Raw genomic sequence first — 13,151 nt, 5'->3', positions numbered from 1 at the left:
GATGCACGGATGACACGCGCAGGAATTTCAGGTGCTCAGGGTTCTTGAGTCTGCTCTGAGAATGAAAGCACAGACTCACTCTAACAGCAGAGGTCAGAAAGATTTTATTTGTAGAGAATTTAGTTGGAGAAAAGAGAAGAGAAAGACTGCATATTGAGGAATGCAGGGGGACCCGGAAACCGGTGATCCCATGGGCCAGGGTAGGGAGTGGGGTTTTATAGCCTATTTTTGCATTGCCTGATGGTGGAAGATGCCTTTCAGATGCAAACAGGCGTTTCCTAGGGAGGAGAAGTGTCTCCTTGACCACTTACCACCTTTTGGGACCTCCTGCAGTCCTTCAGTCCTTCAAGAGCACACTCGGGAGGTATGGGGATAGGTAAGAAACCCAAAAAACGATAATATTTGATGTCCTCAATGCAGAGGAACTCATGCAGAAACTTTAAAGCGACAGAGGTCAATAGGAGAAGGGGATCAGGAACTAGAGAAAAGGTCAGTTCGAGAAGAATCAACTTAGAATGTAAAACATTTGTACATGGAAGCAATGCTAGGAATCTCCCTGTATAGCTATCTTTATCTCAACTAGCAAAATTGCTTTGTCTTTCTTATTATTGTTTATACTCTCTCTCCAACAAAATTAGAGATAAGGGCAGAACAGTTTCTGCCTGAAAGTGAGGTGGTAAGGGGGAAGAGGGAGGGGGCAGGGGGGAGAGGGAGGGTGTGGGGGGTAGTGGAGAGAAATGACCCAAACATTGTATGCACATATGAATAAACAACAGCAACAAAAAATTGCTGGCTTTTCTCCTAGCTGGCATCACTGGTTTTGTTCCTATATTCACATTCAAAATTGCTGTCTGTTGGAGAGGGCAACTTTTCTTGCATACCCTTCAGACACCCCTGGATGCTGATGCTGGCTCCTTCGCTCTGACCTCATCATTTCTTTTCCTTCCCTGTGAGGCACAAAGCCTATTCTGTCCCAACCTGAGGGAGCAAAAACAACAAAAATTTAAAAAGCATCCTCTGACATTAGTAGGCTAAGACTTCTTCACTCTAAAAGGTCAAATGTTTAAATTGTTACCTTTCTCATAAAAATAAATTTATGCCAGAATGCTTTTACTAAGCTTTTAAAAAGTACTTCCCTAATTATTGAACTGGTTATAGAGATTATACTTTTCTATTTGTTTAATTTTGGTATTGTCTGCTTGTCTAACCAACTAATCATTTCTAACCCACAAATTTTGTTTTTGTCTTGTCCACACACTACCTGTGTTATACTCTAAACATACACTGATTCATTCTATACTCACTCAGATAATTGCTTTTGCATCTTATGTTCCTATCCCTATATTAAATGTTTTATTGTCTCAGGAAATTATTGATGGTTAATCCCCAGCAATCCCAGGTAAAGACACCAATGCCAGTTTCATATTCCTACCATGTAACATTTCCAATTGTTTTAAGGAATTGAAATATATATTATGAAATATATTACATATTATTTATTTATGTCTATATTTACCTATAAATATATATTTAATCCCCAAATCTTCAACTGTTATAGTGTTCCCTTTTCAAGATTCCATTAAATTCTCAATTTAGTGAAGGATATAAAAACTCAACTAAAGCAAGGTGGCCACCCAGAGCTAAATCAAATGCAACCTATTTTCTAAAACAGGGCCCAGAGTCTCTCCAAAATCCCTTATAGGGGTACATGACTACCAGAGATTTAATTCTGTCTCATGCTATAATTCTTTTATGCATAATGCATGATTATTTGGAAAGAAGTTGAATAACCTATGTATATACTTACTACTTATACTGAATTGAATATTTGCAGACATTGGCACCCTCCTAAATTAGAATTTTTATATCCTTGGGAAAAAGGAGAATCAGAACTCAGATGTCCTTTGATATCTAGTCAACCAATACTCAAAATAAATCATTTTCCTATGGAAAATGATCAAGTGTAAGTTACCTCACCATCAGAAAGCACACCACTGTTCTACTCACAACTCATACCTATAGGTAACCAGTGCTCACTCTTTAATGTATGTGTATTCTTTATTTTTATTGATAAGAAAATGAGAATCCCAGTGTATTATTTTGTTTTATTAAAGCTTTTTCATACATATTCTTCTATGACTATTTCCTCATATTATATTCTTCTAAACCATAATTTTCATAACCTACTATATTCCATTATAGACATAGATGTTATGTCACCATTCTCCTATTTTGGAATCACAGGATTTCTATTTTTTTCTGTAACACTGAATGTGCATCATATTCAAAAATATTTATGTTTGCGAATTCTTATTCAGGATTACTCCCTAGATCTATACCTACTGAGCCAAATGATACCAATATTTTCTATGCATTCATAACTAAGAAATTATTTCAGAAGACACTTACTTTTTATGTTCAAAATGTAAGAGCCTGAATTCATGACTTTTTGCTGAGGAGAATAAAAATCTCAACCTAATTTGAGAATGAAATTTGCCATAACCTCAAATACAATCAAAATAAAATCCTGTTAAAAAATCATGTGTATAAGTCTGGCACCACTTCTACCAATTTATCCCAGTTCAATTTGAGAAATTTGAAGTTGCTATAGTATTGTAAGTGCAAGGATTTGTGGGAGTGAATAGGACACACCCAATAGTGAGGCCTCTCTATGCTACAAGTGAAATTGGTCTAAGATTTTAATGTTGCGACTTCCAAAGAAGTCTGCATATTCTGTTCTAATCTTCATTTAGTTTGTGGTAGGCTTTATCCATTGCATGGTACTTGTGACGAATTAATGCTTTTTATATGCTTCTATGACTGGTAGAAAGACTTTAGTCTGACTTCATGTTCTCTTCATTTAATTTTGCAGACCTCCTGCTCTACTGATATAAGTCCCACTGAGGAATTCCCTGAACCTGAAGAAAATGTTGCAGGAGAGGAAATGGAATTAAAAGAGCAGAGAGATGAAAGGGAACAAAAGGATGAAGAAATCCCTGAAAATGCAAACACTGAAAAGATTTCTGTGGAAACACTACTCAAAGTGTTCAGAGGAGGAAATGAAGCCCAAGACCCTAACAGATTCGCCAGCCACATGAAGATAGAGAACATTTATGCAGAGGTTGGTCAGATCATTTTGTAAAATGAGCAAGCTGTTCATTAGGAAAGGTACCTTCAATTTTGAGAGTATGTGCATGTATCATTGTATAGAAATTACGGTGAATTACTTTAGTACATAAAACCATTCTTTAATGTCTACAAGATGGTAAAGTGAATTAACTTAGTTTTCTTCTTTAAAAGAGCTTCATAAAGACATTTCAGGATCTGGGTGCCAAGAATCTGGAGCCAATTGAAGTTTCTCTTCTCTTGACGCATCCTTTCATTCAAGACTTGATTGCAAATTATTCAGACTACAAATTTCCTGTAAGTATGACCTTGGCAGAAAGGTAGCTCATTCATTTGTTAGTTTATTAGTTAGCTAGTTAATTAGTTAACTCATTGTCAGAATGCTTCTTTAAAATATGCATGAGTCAGCTCCCTCAACTCTTGCTCTCCTTGCCCTTCACATCTCCTCCCTGTGGCTGCTCTGAGGAATCAAATGAGAGGACAGGCAGCTACCACAGTTGGTTCTCATTGCTATGACTATTAATCAAGGAGAGTTGTGCCAATGACCTGGAAACCCTAAATTCTGAAATTTAAAATAAGAGAAGGTACATTTCCAAGGAGATACTCAAAGCTCATTTTTGCTAGCAAAAATAAATACATGGAAGGAAGGAAGGAAGGAAGGAAGATAACAGGAAAAAAACTCTTGAAGACTTGGGGGCTATCATGTTCACCCTGTCACTTTTTTGTCCAGATATCCAAGTGTAAGTAAATAGATCACATTTGAGAAATGAACTTTAACCACAGTGGTGTTATTTGAAGATTGTTAAAGATAAGTAGAGCAAAATCTAGAGTGTGGTTTTTCAAGGTTAAAATGTTGTTTTCTGTTGTAAATAGTGGGGATTAAAGGCTGTTGCCTAACAGCTCTGTTTATATGGTCTCTGTGTAAAAGCTGTGACATTTCAAAATACATATTTGAAAAAAAGTGAGTATGTGTAATGATGATGACATACTTTATTTTTGTTACTATTATCAGGTGGAGTGGCTTTGCACTTAAGAGTTCTGGAGCCACTCTTATGAATTGTGTGATCTTGAGTAAGTGACCTCACAGTATCATGGTTTCCCTATTTGTAGAGTTAACTATGATACCTACCTCATAGGGTTTTTGTGTGGATGGAATAAGTTAATACATATAAAGTGCTTAGATAAAAAGCCCTCAGTGTTAAATGTTATTCCTTCTACTGGGCTATGGTAGTTGTAGTGTCTGAGAAGTACTTAGGTGAAATGAGCCCTGTGATACATGGATGGATGCCCTAATGAGCTGGCATTTCAACTCTTGAATGCACGTTTTCTCCTTGAAAAAAAACGCTTTCCCTGGTGCAAGGCCATGGTGACAAAGGGTCCAAACTGAATTTCCAGAAGACCCAGATGGTTGATACTTCTGTGGAAGTTCCAGATTTTGAGTTGGATTTAATATATCTTCAATTAATGTCATGTCTTACGCTTTTACTTTCATAGACCCTGTACAAGACAGTTATTTTAAAGAAATGTTTCAAAATTATTAAGAAAATAATTTGGTTACATACCACAAAGTCAGTGAGGATATTGTAACTGGGTTGCTGATAAGCAAGGTCAATTTCCTGTGACAAACTATTTACAAATGTAACTGAAAAAATATTATTTCTAAAAACTTAATAAATGTTATTTCTTATGCTAAAATTTTTCCAAAACAATTGTAAACTTCTTTTAGCAAGCCTATAAATCAAGTACATTGCTTTATGATTAAAGTTTACATTTAGTAGGAGATAGTAAGAAATCTTTCAGTGTTAGAATCACAAGGTCACAAGAGATTACCGTATAAACAAGTGAATGAGGACCCAATTACACATAAGCATGACTGAAAGGGGCTTTCACCTACTTTGTCTTCAGGGAATCTGACTTTAACATATTCTTCAACCTTATTTTTATCTTTACATTAAAATATTATGGCTGCTTCAGTATTTTGAGTTTTCAGAGTGCTGGTGCCAAACATTTTTCTTACCCTCTCAGGCTTTCCTCCATTCATTCCTACCAATGATTCTGGCCCCTGATTTCAACTATGAATTTAGCCAAGACTGGCTTAAATATATTTGAAGCATTTTGCTTTTCCTATGCTATGGACTGTCAGATAATCATAGAACAGCCTGCTCCTTAATCCACAAATTAACTTACCAAACTTACAATTAGTTATTATAACTATGCTATTTGAAGAAGACCTGTCACTTAGAATTACAGTAGGTAGGACCTGAAAAGTCAGTGAGGAGCAGCTGCTCTTTCCTACTTGGTCAACTCAAGGTCGACCTTTGACTTTAGATCTGTGTCTCTCAAAAGGGAGAAGATAGACTGTCAAGAGAATGATTCACTATGATTCCTGGCAGTGGCTGATATAAGTAATGTTTATGTTAGTCAAGAATGGCCATCTCAGATGGTGAACTAACTGATGTCTTTATATGTAAGATGACCACAAACTGAAATATTTGGAACTCAGATCTGACGAAAATAAACTTGTTTCCTTATAGCACTTCCTTAAATTCATGAAAAAATTTTAAAAACCACCTATGGGTAATTCTACTTTTTCTATATCTGGTATCTCTTCTAAGATCATGCTGGTGGCATGGCTCACATGGTAGAGCCCTTGCCTAGCAAGCAGAAGACCCCGAGTTCAAATCACAGTATTAACAAAAGACAAAAACTCTACACATTTCTAGATGCAAATAAGTTACTATTATCATTTAATTTTAATAGAAAATGAATAGTGTCTTTTATTCATTCATAGAGAAATAGTCTCTTAGCTTGCCTAGTACATGCCAGAGTCTTGCTTTTACAAATGTTGTTTAATCTAATATGATAACTCCACTATTAGATGAGGAAACTGAGATTCCAAGGTCTTAGATATCTTCCCAATGGCTCAACTACTCAGTTTCAGAGTGGGATTCCAATTAAATATAGAGCTGTTTTCTCAAGGGTGAAGAAAAGAAAAGGAAGAACAACTTACAGTTTAATCATCATATACAAAGTGATTATTAATCCTGAATTCTTTATAAATATTTGTAACTTCTCTTTGAATATTTTCTCTTAGGATATTAAAATGATTCCTCAACGGAATGAACATGTCCAAGGAAGTGATGGAGAAAGTTCACCTTCAAGACTTATAGAGGAAAAGAAATGAAGACAAATGAAAGTGTTTTTTATAATTTAGCAATGAATCTTCCAAAAATCAAATGTGACTATGGTATTTGTTATACTGACTATCATTGTCAATGTAGACATGACTCCTACAGCTTATGAGGAGCCCTGGAAAGGGAACTTTGCACAATTCAATATTCTATCATAAAACTTAAAGAAACAGCAAAAATCCAAAGTAAGCAAGACTACATTTTGAAATGATTCTAAAAATAGGAAGAATCAGGAATAGTATACTTAGAAATAAATACACACACATAAGTTACAAAGATTTTCTACAAGAAGTACCTACATTAGGTGAATAAACTGAACATTCCCCCAAAACCCAACATCGGGGGAGAACTACTCTGTACATCTTAAAGCTCTTGCACCCCATATGTCATAAAACATCAAGGTTCATTCTAGTATCCAAGGAAAAGGCTGCTTTATTGTGCTTCTAGTACACTGGCTTTATCATCTATTCAAAATTATTTCTTTTTTGTGTGTCTGCTACTTAGGTTCGAACTCAGGGCCTCATGCTTGATAGGCAGGTGCTCTACTACTTGAGCCACATCTCAGCCCTTATTTCTTGATAATAGAATGTAATTTTTCCCCATGCATAGCTGCACTTGTACAAATGTATCTTTTTACTTTATGAATTAGAGACTCAAATTCAATGAATCTTACCTCTTAGAGAAATGAGTGGTGGTGGATTCTAAGAAGCTGGTCTTCCATGACACCCTCTGTGGTCTTGTCACTGGCTGTTGCTTCTGGGGGTTTCCTGGTGGAGACTCCTACTTCCAAATGTTGGATGACACCAACAATCATCCTTCTCTATCCACAGCCAATTTCTGAATGACTCATCTATGTCCAAGACTCTGTGGGTGCCATAGAGATGTACAACCCCGAAATTTCTATTCCCAACCTCCCCAAAATTCAAGCTTCTCCATCTTAATAACCATCTGATTGCCACATGGATGGCTAGTGGTGATCTCAGCCTCAACAGTTAAGGGTGGAATTCTTGCTTTCCCTCTCCCTCATACTCTCCTCTACATCCTTTTGGACAACTTTGTCCCATTGTTCAGGCCAATGACTGGGAAGTCATCTGTTACTTTGATCTTTCTTTCATAGCTTACCTCCAGCTAATCATCAGATCAAGAGGACATACCTTCAAAATGGATCTATAATATATTCTTCTTTATTTCAGTCATAAGAAGTCTTGTCCAAGCCACAGCAATTTCCTGCCTATATCATTATAGTAGCCCCCTATCAGTCATCAGGTTTCTACTCTTGCTCCCCCTACAGGTGGTTCTTACCACAGCAGTCAGAGAGAGCCTTTGATAATGCAAGTCAAGCCATGCCATCGTTCTGCTTAAACCCTCTGTTGGCATCGTATTTCACGGAGAACCCAGCACAAATCCTTATCTTGACCTTTCTGTCTGTGTCCTCTCTCATCTCACCTTCTATTCTCCCCCTTTCTCTATGTAAGCAAACTCATGTTGCTTATGTAGGAACACATCAGGTACACTCCTGCCTCAGGACATTTGCATTTGTTGTTCCCTCTGGTTGAAATGATTTTTCTCCCACATCTCTGTATGGCTTGCCCCATGACTTCCTCAGGTCTCTGTTCAAATGTCACTTTGTCAATAAGGCCTTCCCTCATTACAGAATAGGGACAACCTACCATAACTTACACACACACACACACACACAGTACTCTTACCAGTATCTAACAAACTACATACTCTTTTGTCTGTCACTCCAGTGAATTGAAAAATCCACAACTCAGGATTTTTGCATATTATTTATTCCTGTACCTAGAACCTAAGACTAAAATCACAGCTCATAGATCTAGTAACTGGACACATCCCAGAGATATAAAAGAAAGTCTCTCCACCACAGGTCCTGAAGCCAGCAAAGGTAGACCTTCACACTGAAACCAGAGACTGTATAGATTTCCCAGAGAAAAGAAGGCTGTACTGGGAGCTCCTGAGGGCCTGTCGAGTCTTACAATATGTCTAATGAATCCCACCCATCTGCAAATCATCCTGACAACAGCTTAGGATGTCAAAGCCACTTCTTGTTACACACACACACACACACACACACACACACACACAGACACACACTGTGGATTTTAAACACTTTTGTAGCATCCCTGTAGCCAAAAGAAATTAATGGCATATTAAAGTTAAAAATAACTGAAGCTTCAAAGCCTTTGTTTTATGGGCTTTAATTAAACCACCTTCCATCTTAACATTTAGCACTGTAAAAAAATAAAGAGCAGGTACTTAGGTAAAATCCGACTTTCAACTTAGCCCTTATATTTTGTCATGGTGTTAAAAGAAAATTTAACATCAGTTTCATCATCAAGAAATGCATATGGTCTGCTTGTGAGGCGACACACCTGTCTTTGTGCCCGGCTTGTGAGGCGGCACATGTGTCCTGGTCCCAAACATCCAACATTGACATTATATGTAGTTTCCCCTTTGACTCTCCTGATCAACCATGTTCCCACTCTGAACATAGTAATCACTAAATTATTTTTCTCTATGTCTCATTGCAATAATTTATATAATATTATGCATATAATACATATTAGTTGCATTATATATTAAATATTATATACTTTATATAAAACAAAATATTCCACCTTAGCCATTTTAAGTCTACAATTCAGTGGCATTAATTATTAATCACAATCGAACCATTATACAACCACACCACTATTTCCAAAATATTTTCATTTCTTTCAGTAGAAACTCTGTAACCATTAAACACTAACTCCCCTCAACTTCTTCCCTCTAGCCTCTTGTAACCACTTATCTCTCAGTCTTATTTTCTGTCTCTATATTTTGCAGAAATAGAATAATCCATTATTTGTTCTCTTAAATCTCCTGAAGAAGGCTATACATCTCATTGCTCTGTACATTCCACCCAAATATCAATTTTGAGAAACCAACTCTGGAAAGTTCATTTTGTCAGCAGGCCATGAACAGCTGAGATAGCCACTCTACCAGGCAATGGTTCAAGTGTACTTCATTGCACTTTTAGTTTAAATTAGATTTCAAAAATTTGAAATCACCTAGAATTCGTTTTAGAACTCTCAAAAAACAATATTTCTGGGCATGGTGGCACATGCTTGTAATTAGAGCACTTGGGAGGCAGAGACAGGGTGTTTGAGGCCAGCCTTGGCTACACAAAGAGATCCTGTCTTAATAATGATAGTGATGATGATGATGATGATGATAATATAATATTCTTATTAAGAGAAAGGGAAGCTGATACTACTTTCTACTCAAAATGAATATATCACTAATGATAGAGTAATGAAGGAATTATCCAGGAAAGAGATGCTAAAGGAAAGTGAAATGTCCATTAACATAGGTACATGCAAAAAAAAGTGCTTTGTCTACCACTTTCATTAGTTCCTCAGTACTGAAGGGATAACAGCTGTGAAACTCTTCCTCTGAATAAGTGTGAAGGAAGTGAACTCTCAGTGTTCATTTATTTCAAAGAGACAGTTTTTCCTCTTTAATAAAGACTGACATTTTGGATAAATTTCTTGGGAAAACCCACAGGAGAGGTCACTATTTCTTCTAGATTATAGGTCAAAGAGTGTGACCATCAGCTGCTTACAATAGCTATTTTCTGATCATGTCCTGATGACACAGCGTTGGCCTCATTGAAGTGTATGACATTTCTCCCTATAGCTACCTTCTTATGGCCACCATCATCAAACTCACCCCCAATACTGTCACCTCCCCAGCACCTTCCACTATTTTTACCTTTACCTCTTGCCAGTATTTGGTTATCATAGCATGATTCATTTCACACAATCTCATTCTTATCTAACCTACTACTACTACATTATTTTGACATCTTTAATAAATTTTTCACTGCAATTCCCACAAGCATAAAGCCAAACTTTTTTAATTCCCTGAAATGTTAGTACCACCTCTCTTTTCTTCATAACCAGGCAAAAAGAATGAGAATATCACGGTCCAAGCAGTTGCTATGTGCTAGGAAGCAAGCATAATCTTATTTCTCCAATGAATTCAATTTATTTAATGGATATGGGATTCTTAAGATTATCTCTTCTTAAGTAAGCATTAGTGTCTTTCACTGAATTTGTCATTACATCTGAGTTTGTAGACATATAAACTGTTTACAATATTCCCTCATTATCCTTTTAATATTGGTAGCTTCTGTAGTGATGACTCCTTTTTCATTCCTGATGTTGATAATCCATGTTTTCTCTTGATCAGTCTGGCTAGATATTTATCATATCTATGAAACAACATTTTATTTCATTATTTTTCTCTATTATTTCTTCTGTTTGCAGCTAATTTTTTATTCCCCTAAAACATTTAGCCTTCTTATAACTCCACTGAAACTTACCTCACAAAGGTCCTAAGTGACTGCTCAATTAAAAAAATGTGGCAGTAGATTCTCTTTGTAATTTCATATTATTAATAAGTCCCTCATTTTTAAAATTCTCTTCTCCCCTAGATTCCATGACAATTAACTCTGATAACCTCCTTTTTGTTTCTTTAATCATTACATGTTTGATTCTTATGTGTAGCTACTTTTTCTTCTTTGTATGCCAGAGCAAATTCTTTCTTGGTTATTCCAATCACCTACTATCTTCCACTCTGAACTGTTTGAAAATGAAATAATTTTTTTCACATCTCTGACTTTTATGACTTCCAGAAGTTCATACACATTTTCCTGCTAGCTTGAAAGTCCTGCTAGTTTCCTTAGAGATAAATCTTCATGCCTGAGATTTTTATCACAGCCCACCACCTCTTCCCAGATACAGGTTATTTGGGTACCAATGAGTCAATTACAGTATTATTTATGCTATCTTAATTATATCCTTGGGAACAAAGTAAACAAATATAGGCTATAATAATGGCAAGTGAATTTTTAACTGTTGAGTATCTTTAGCAAACAGAAGATTGCACACATTCATTATTTGTCTTTTTCAATAGACTGTTGGCTATATGAGATACTGACCATGTCTGTCTTATTCACTACTGTAATAACAACATATCACTATAGATATTCAAAGAAAAGTATAATTATGTTAACTGTAATTATGGTTCACACAATGTGGGAAGAGTTTTGAAATGAATTATGTTTGATGAGAGAAAGAGGATCCAATAATTTCCTGAAGAAAGCATGCTACCTAACAAGATGGAGATAAATACCTACCTAAATAGATGACAATAAATAAAATAGGTAGTATTATTAAGGGTTTCCTACGAGCCGGCAACTGAGTTCCTTATTTCATCTAGTTCTCACCATGTACTCTTAAGATTGTTGTTTACATATGATGAAAATGAGGTTTAGAGAGATTATGTAACTTGATCAAAGTCACAGACCTGGTAAATAACAGACACAAACCAGAAACCCAATTCTAACCCTCAAAGCCAGCATTTTACTCAGTTTTCTATACTTGGGTACAAATAACCAATTGGACAGGTACAGTATGGAGGAAATGTGGCTTAGGAGTGCTTAAAAACAAAAACAAGCATCTTTCTTCCAAACTAAACTAAATCTAATTTGCTATGCTATGTGGCCTCTAAAGAATCCAATATCCTCAGAACATTTGTGATAGTATAATAGATAAGAAATATGCTAATTTTCCTCTGATCTGCTTTGGTCAGACCTCAATTGCAATTCTGTTCAGTTCATAATCACACACTATAATATATGCAGAGGAACTAATTCTGCATATATGTAAACATTATGTATACTTACATACACACACACACACACACACATACACACGCACAATGTATTCAGATATGAAGAAACTCAAAACTCCTTAGTCTATGCTTTGAGAAGAGAAGCTTCAGATTTAGGGAACAACAGTCTTCTCTAACCATTTGTAAAGCTGTTCGGGTGAAGTTGGCTCCCCACGGATAAGCCAACACTAGTGGTGAGTAAAAAAGCATGACACATTTCAGCTGACGGTGAGACTCCATGAGCTCTCTCTTACCAGGAGTATGTAAGTCTTCTGATAGAGTAAGATATCATGCAGCAGGGTTGTAGGTGGCCTGACCAGAACCCAATACTGTACCCTTGTCTTGTTCCCACTGCTATTCTATGTTGACTGAATTGGTCAGTCTGTCTCTCAACTCTGCTATTCCAGCTTCTATCTCCCCAATGGACCTCTTTTTATTTGGTCTTCACTGAATGTGTGTGTCTCTCCTTCCTCAAAAACACTTTGTCTAGCCTTATGCCACTGTTTGAGCACCCTGTATTTCCTTGCACTACACCTAACTTTGGAGTCTAATATCTTACAGCTGTGTCCCTAGGGGAAATTACAGTGGGAACAGAGGGGATGCAGGTATTAAATGGGGCAGTTGACTGAATTACTCTCTGGCCTCATCTATCTCTGAGGTTCTCTGGGAAGACTTCCTTCTCCTTGATTTTCATTTCTTTATTAATGGCAACAGCTGAGGTTCTCCTGGTGGCCCTTGCATCCTTCTGTTCTGCCTTTGCATCCTTCTCCATACCCAACCCTTACTGGTCACTACTTGAAATGTCTCTCACAACTATTTTGTCCTTTCAGATCCCACAGTCATTACCTTATTTCTAAATACCTCCAAATCTTCCTTTTGTATTTTTGGAAAAGCCTTCAAAGCTTCCCCAATTTTCTGCATCTTTTCCTACTTCTCTATTTTTATACCCAAGTCCAGCCTCTATGCTATACTCAACATAATCTTTCTGAAACTATAATGTCATATTTCTGCTTAAAAATCTTCCCTTTGCCAACAAAATGAATTCCAGACCTCTGAGAGTATTATTGAGAATCTGATTTAATCTACTTTGAAATA

At 36.4% G+C, this 13,151-nt stretch overlaps 1 protein-coding gene and 1 long non-coding RNA gene across 5 annotated transcripts in view; one reads left to right on the top strand and one right to left on the bottom strand.

The window, feature by feature from the left end:
* Nucleotides 1-6,648, top strand: part of Spef2 (sperm flagellar 2) — a 206,568-nt gene extending 199,920 nt beyond the window's left edge. The window contains exons 35-37 of the mRNA XM_074077627.1: nt 2,873-3,121; nt 3,301-3,423; nt 6,221-6,648. Coding sequence (XP_073933728.1) covers nt 2,873-3,121; nt 3,301-3,423; nt 6,221-6,310 — 462 coding nt within the window. The 3' untranslated portion in view covers nt 6,311-6,648. The remainder of the gene's footprint in view (nt 1-2,872; nt 3,122-3,300; nt 3,424-6,220) is intronic.
* LOC141424216 (uncharacterized) overlaps nt 1-13,151 on the bottom strand; it is a 50,490-nt gene that overhangs the window by 5,049 nt on the left and 32,290 nt on the right. For 3 of the 4 annotated variants that reach the window (XR_012449191.1, XR_012449192.1, XR_012449193.1), the window contains one exon: nt 882-978. The exons of the other annotated variant lie outside the window; for it this stretch is intronic. This is a non-coding gene — a long non-coding RNA (uncharacterized lncRNA). The remainder of the gene's footprint in view (nt 1-881; nt 979-13,151) is intronic. 4 annotated transcript variants of the gene reach the window in all.

Source organism: Castor canadensis, chromosome 6, assembly GCF_047511655.1.
Source record: "Castor canadensis chromosome 6, mCasCan1.hap1v2, whole genome shotgun sequence".
NCBI classification, from domain to species: domain Eukaryota; kingdom Metazoa; phylum Chordata; class Mammalia; order Rodentia; family Castoridae; genus Castor; species Castor canadensis.
Note: the sequence above shows the minus strand (reverse complement) of the source record. Positions and strands in the feature narration are given on the sequence as shown.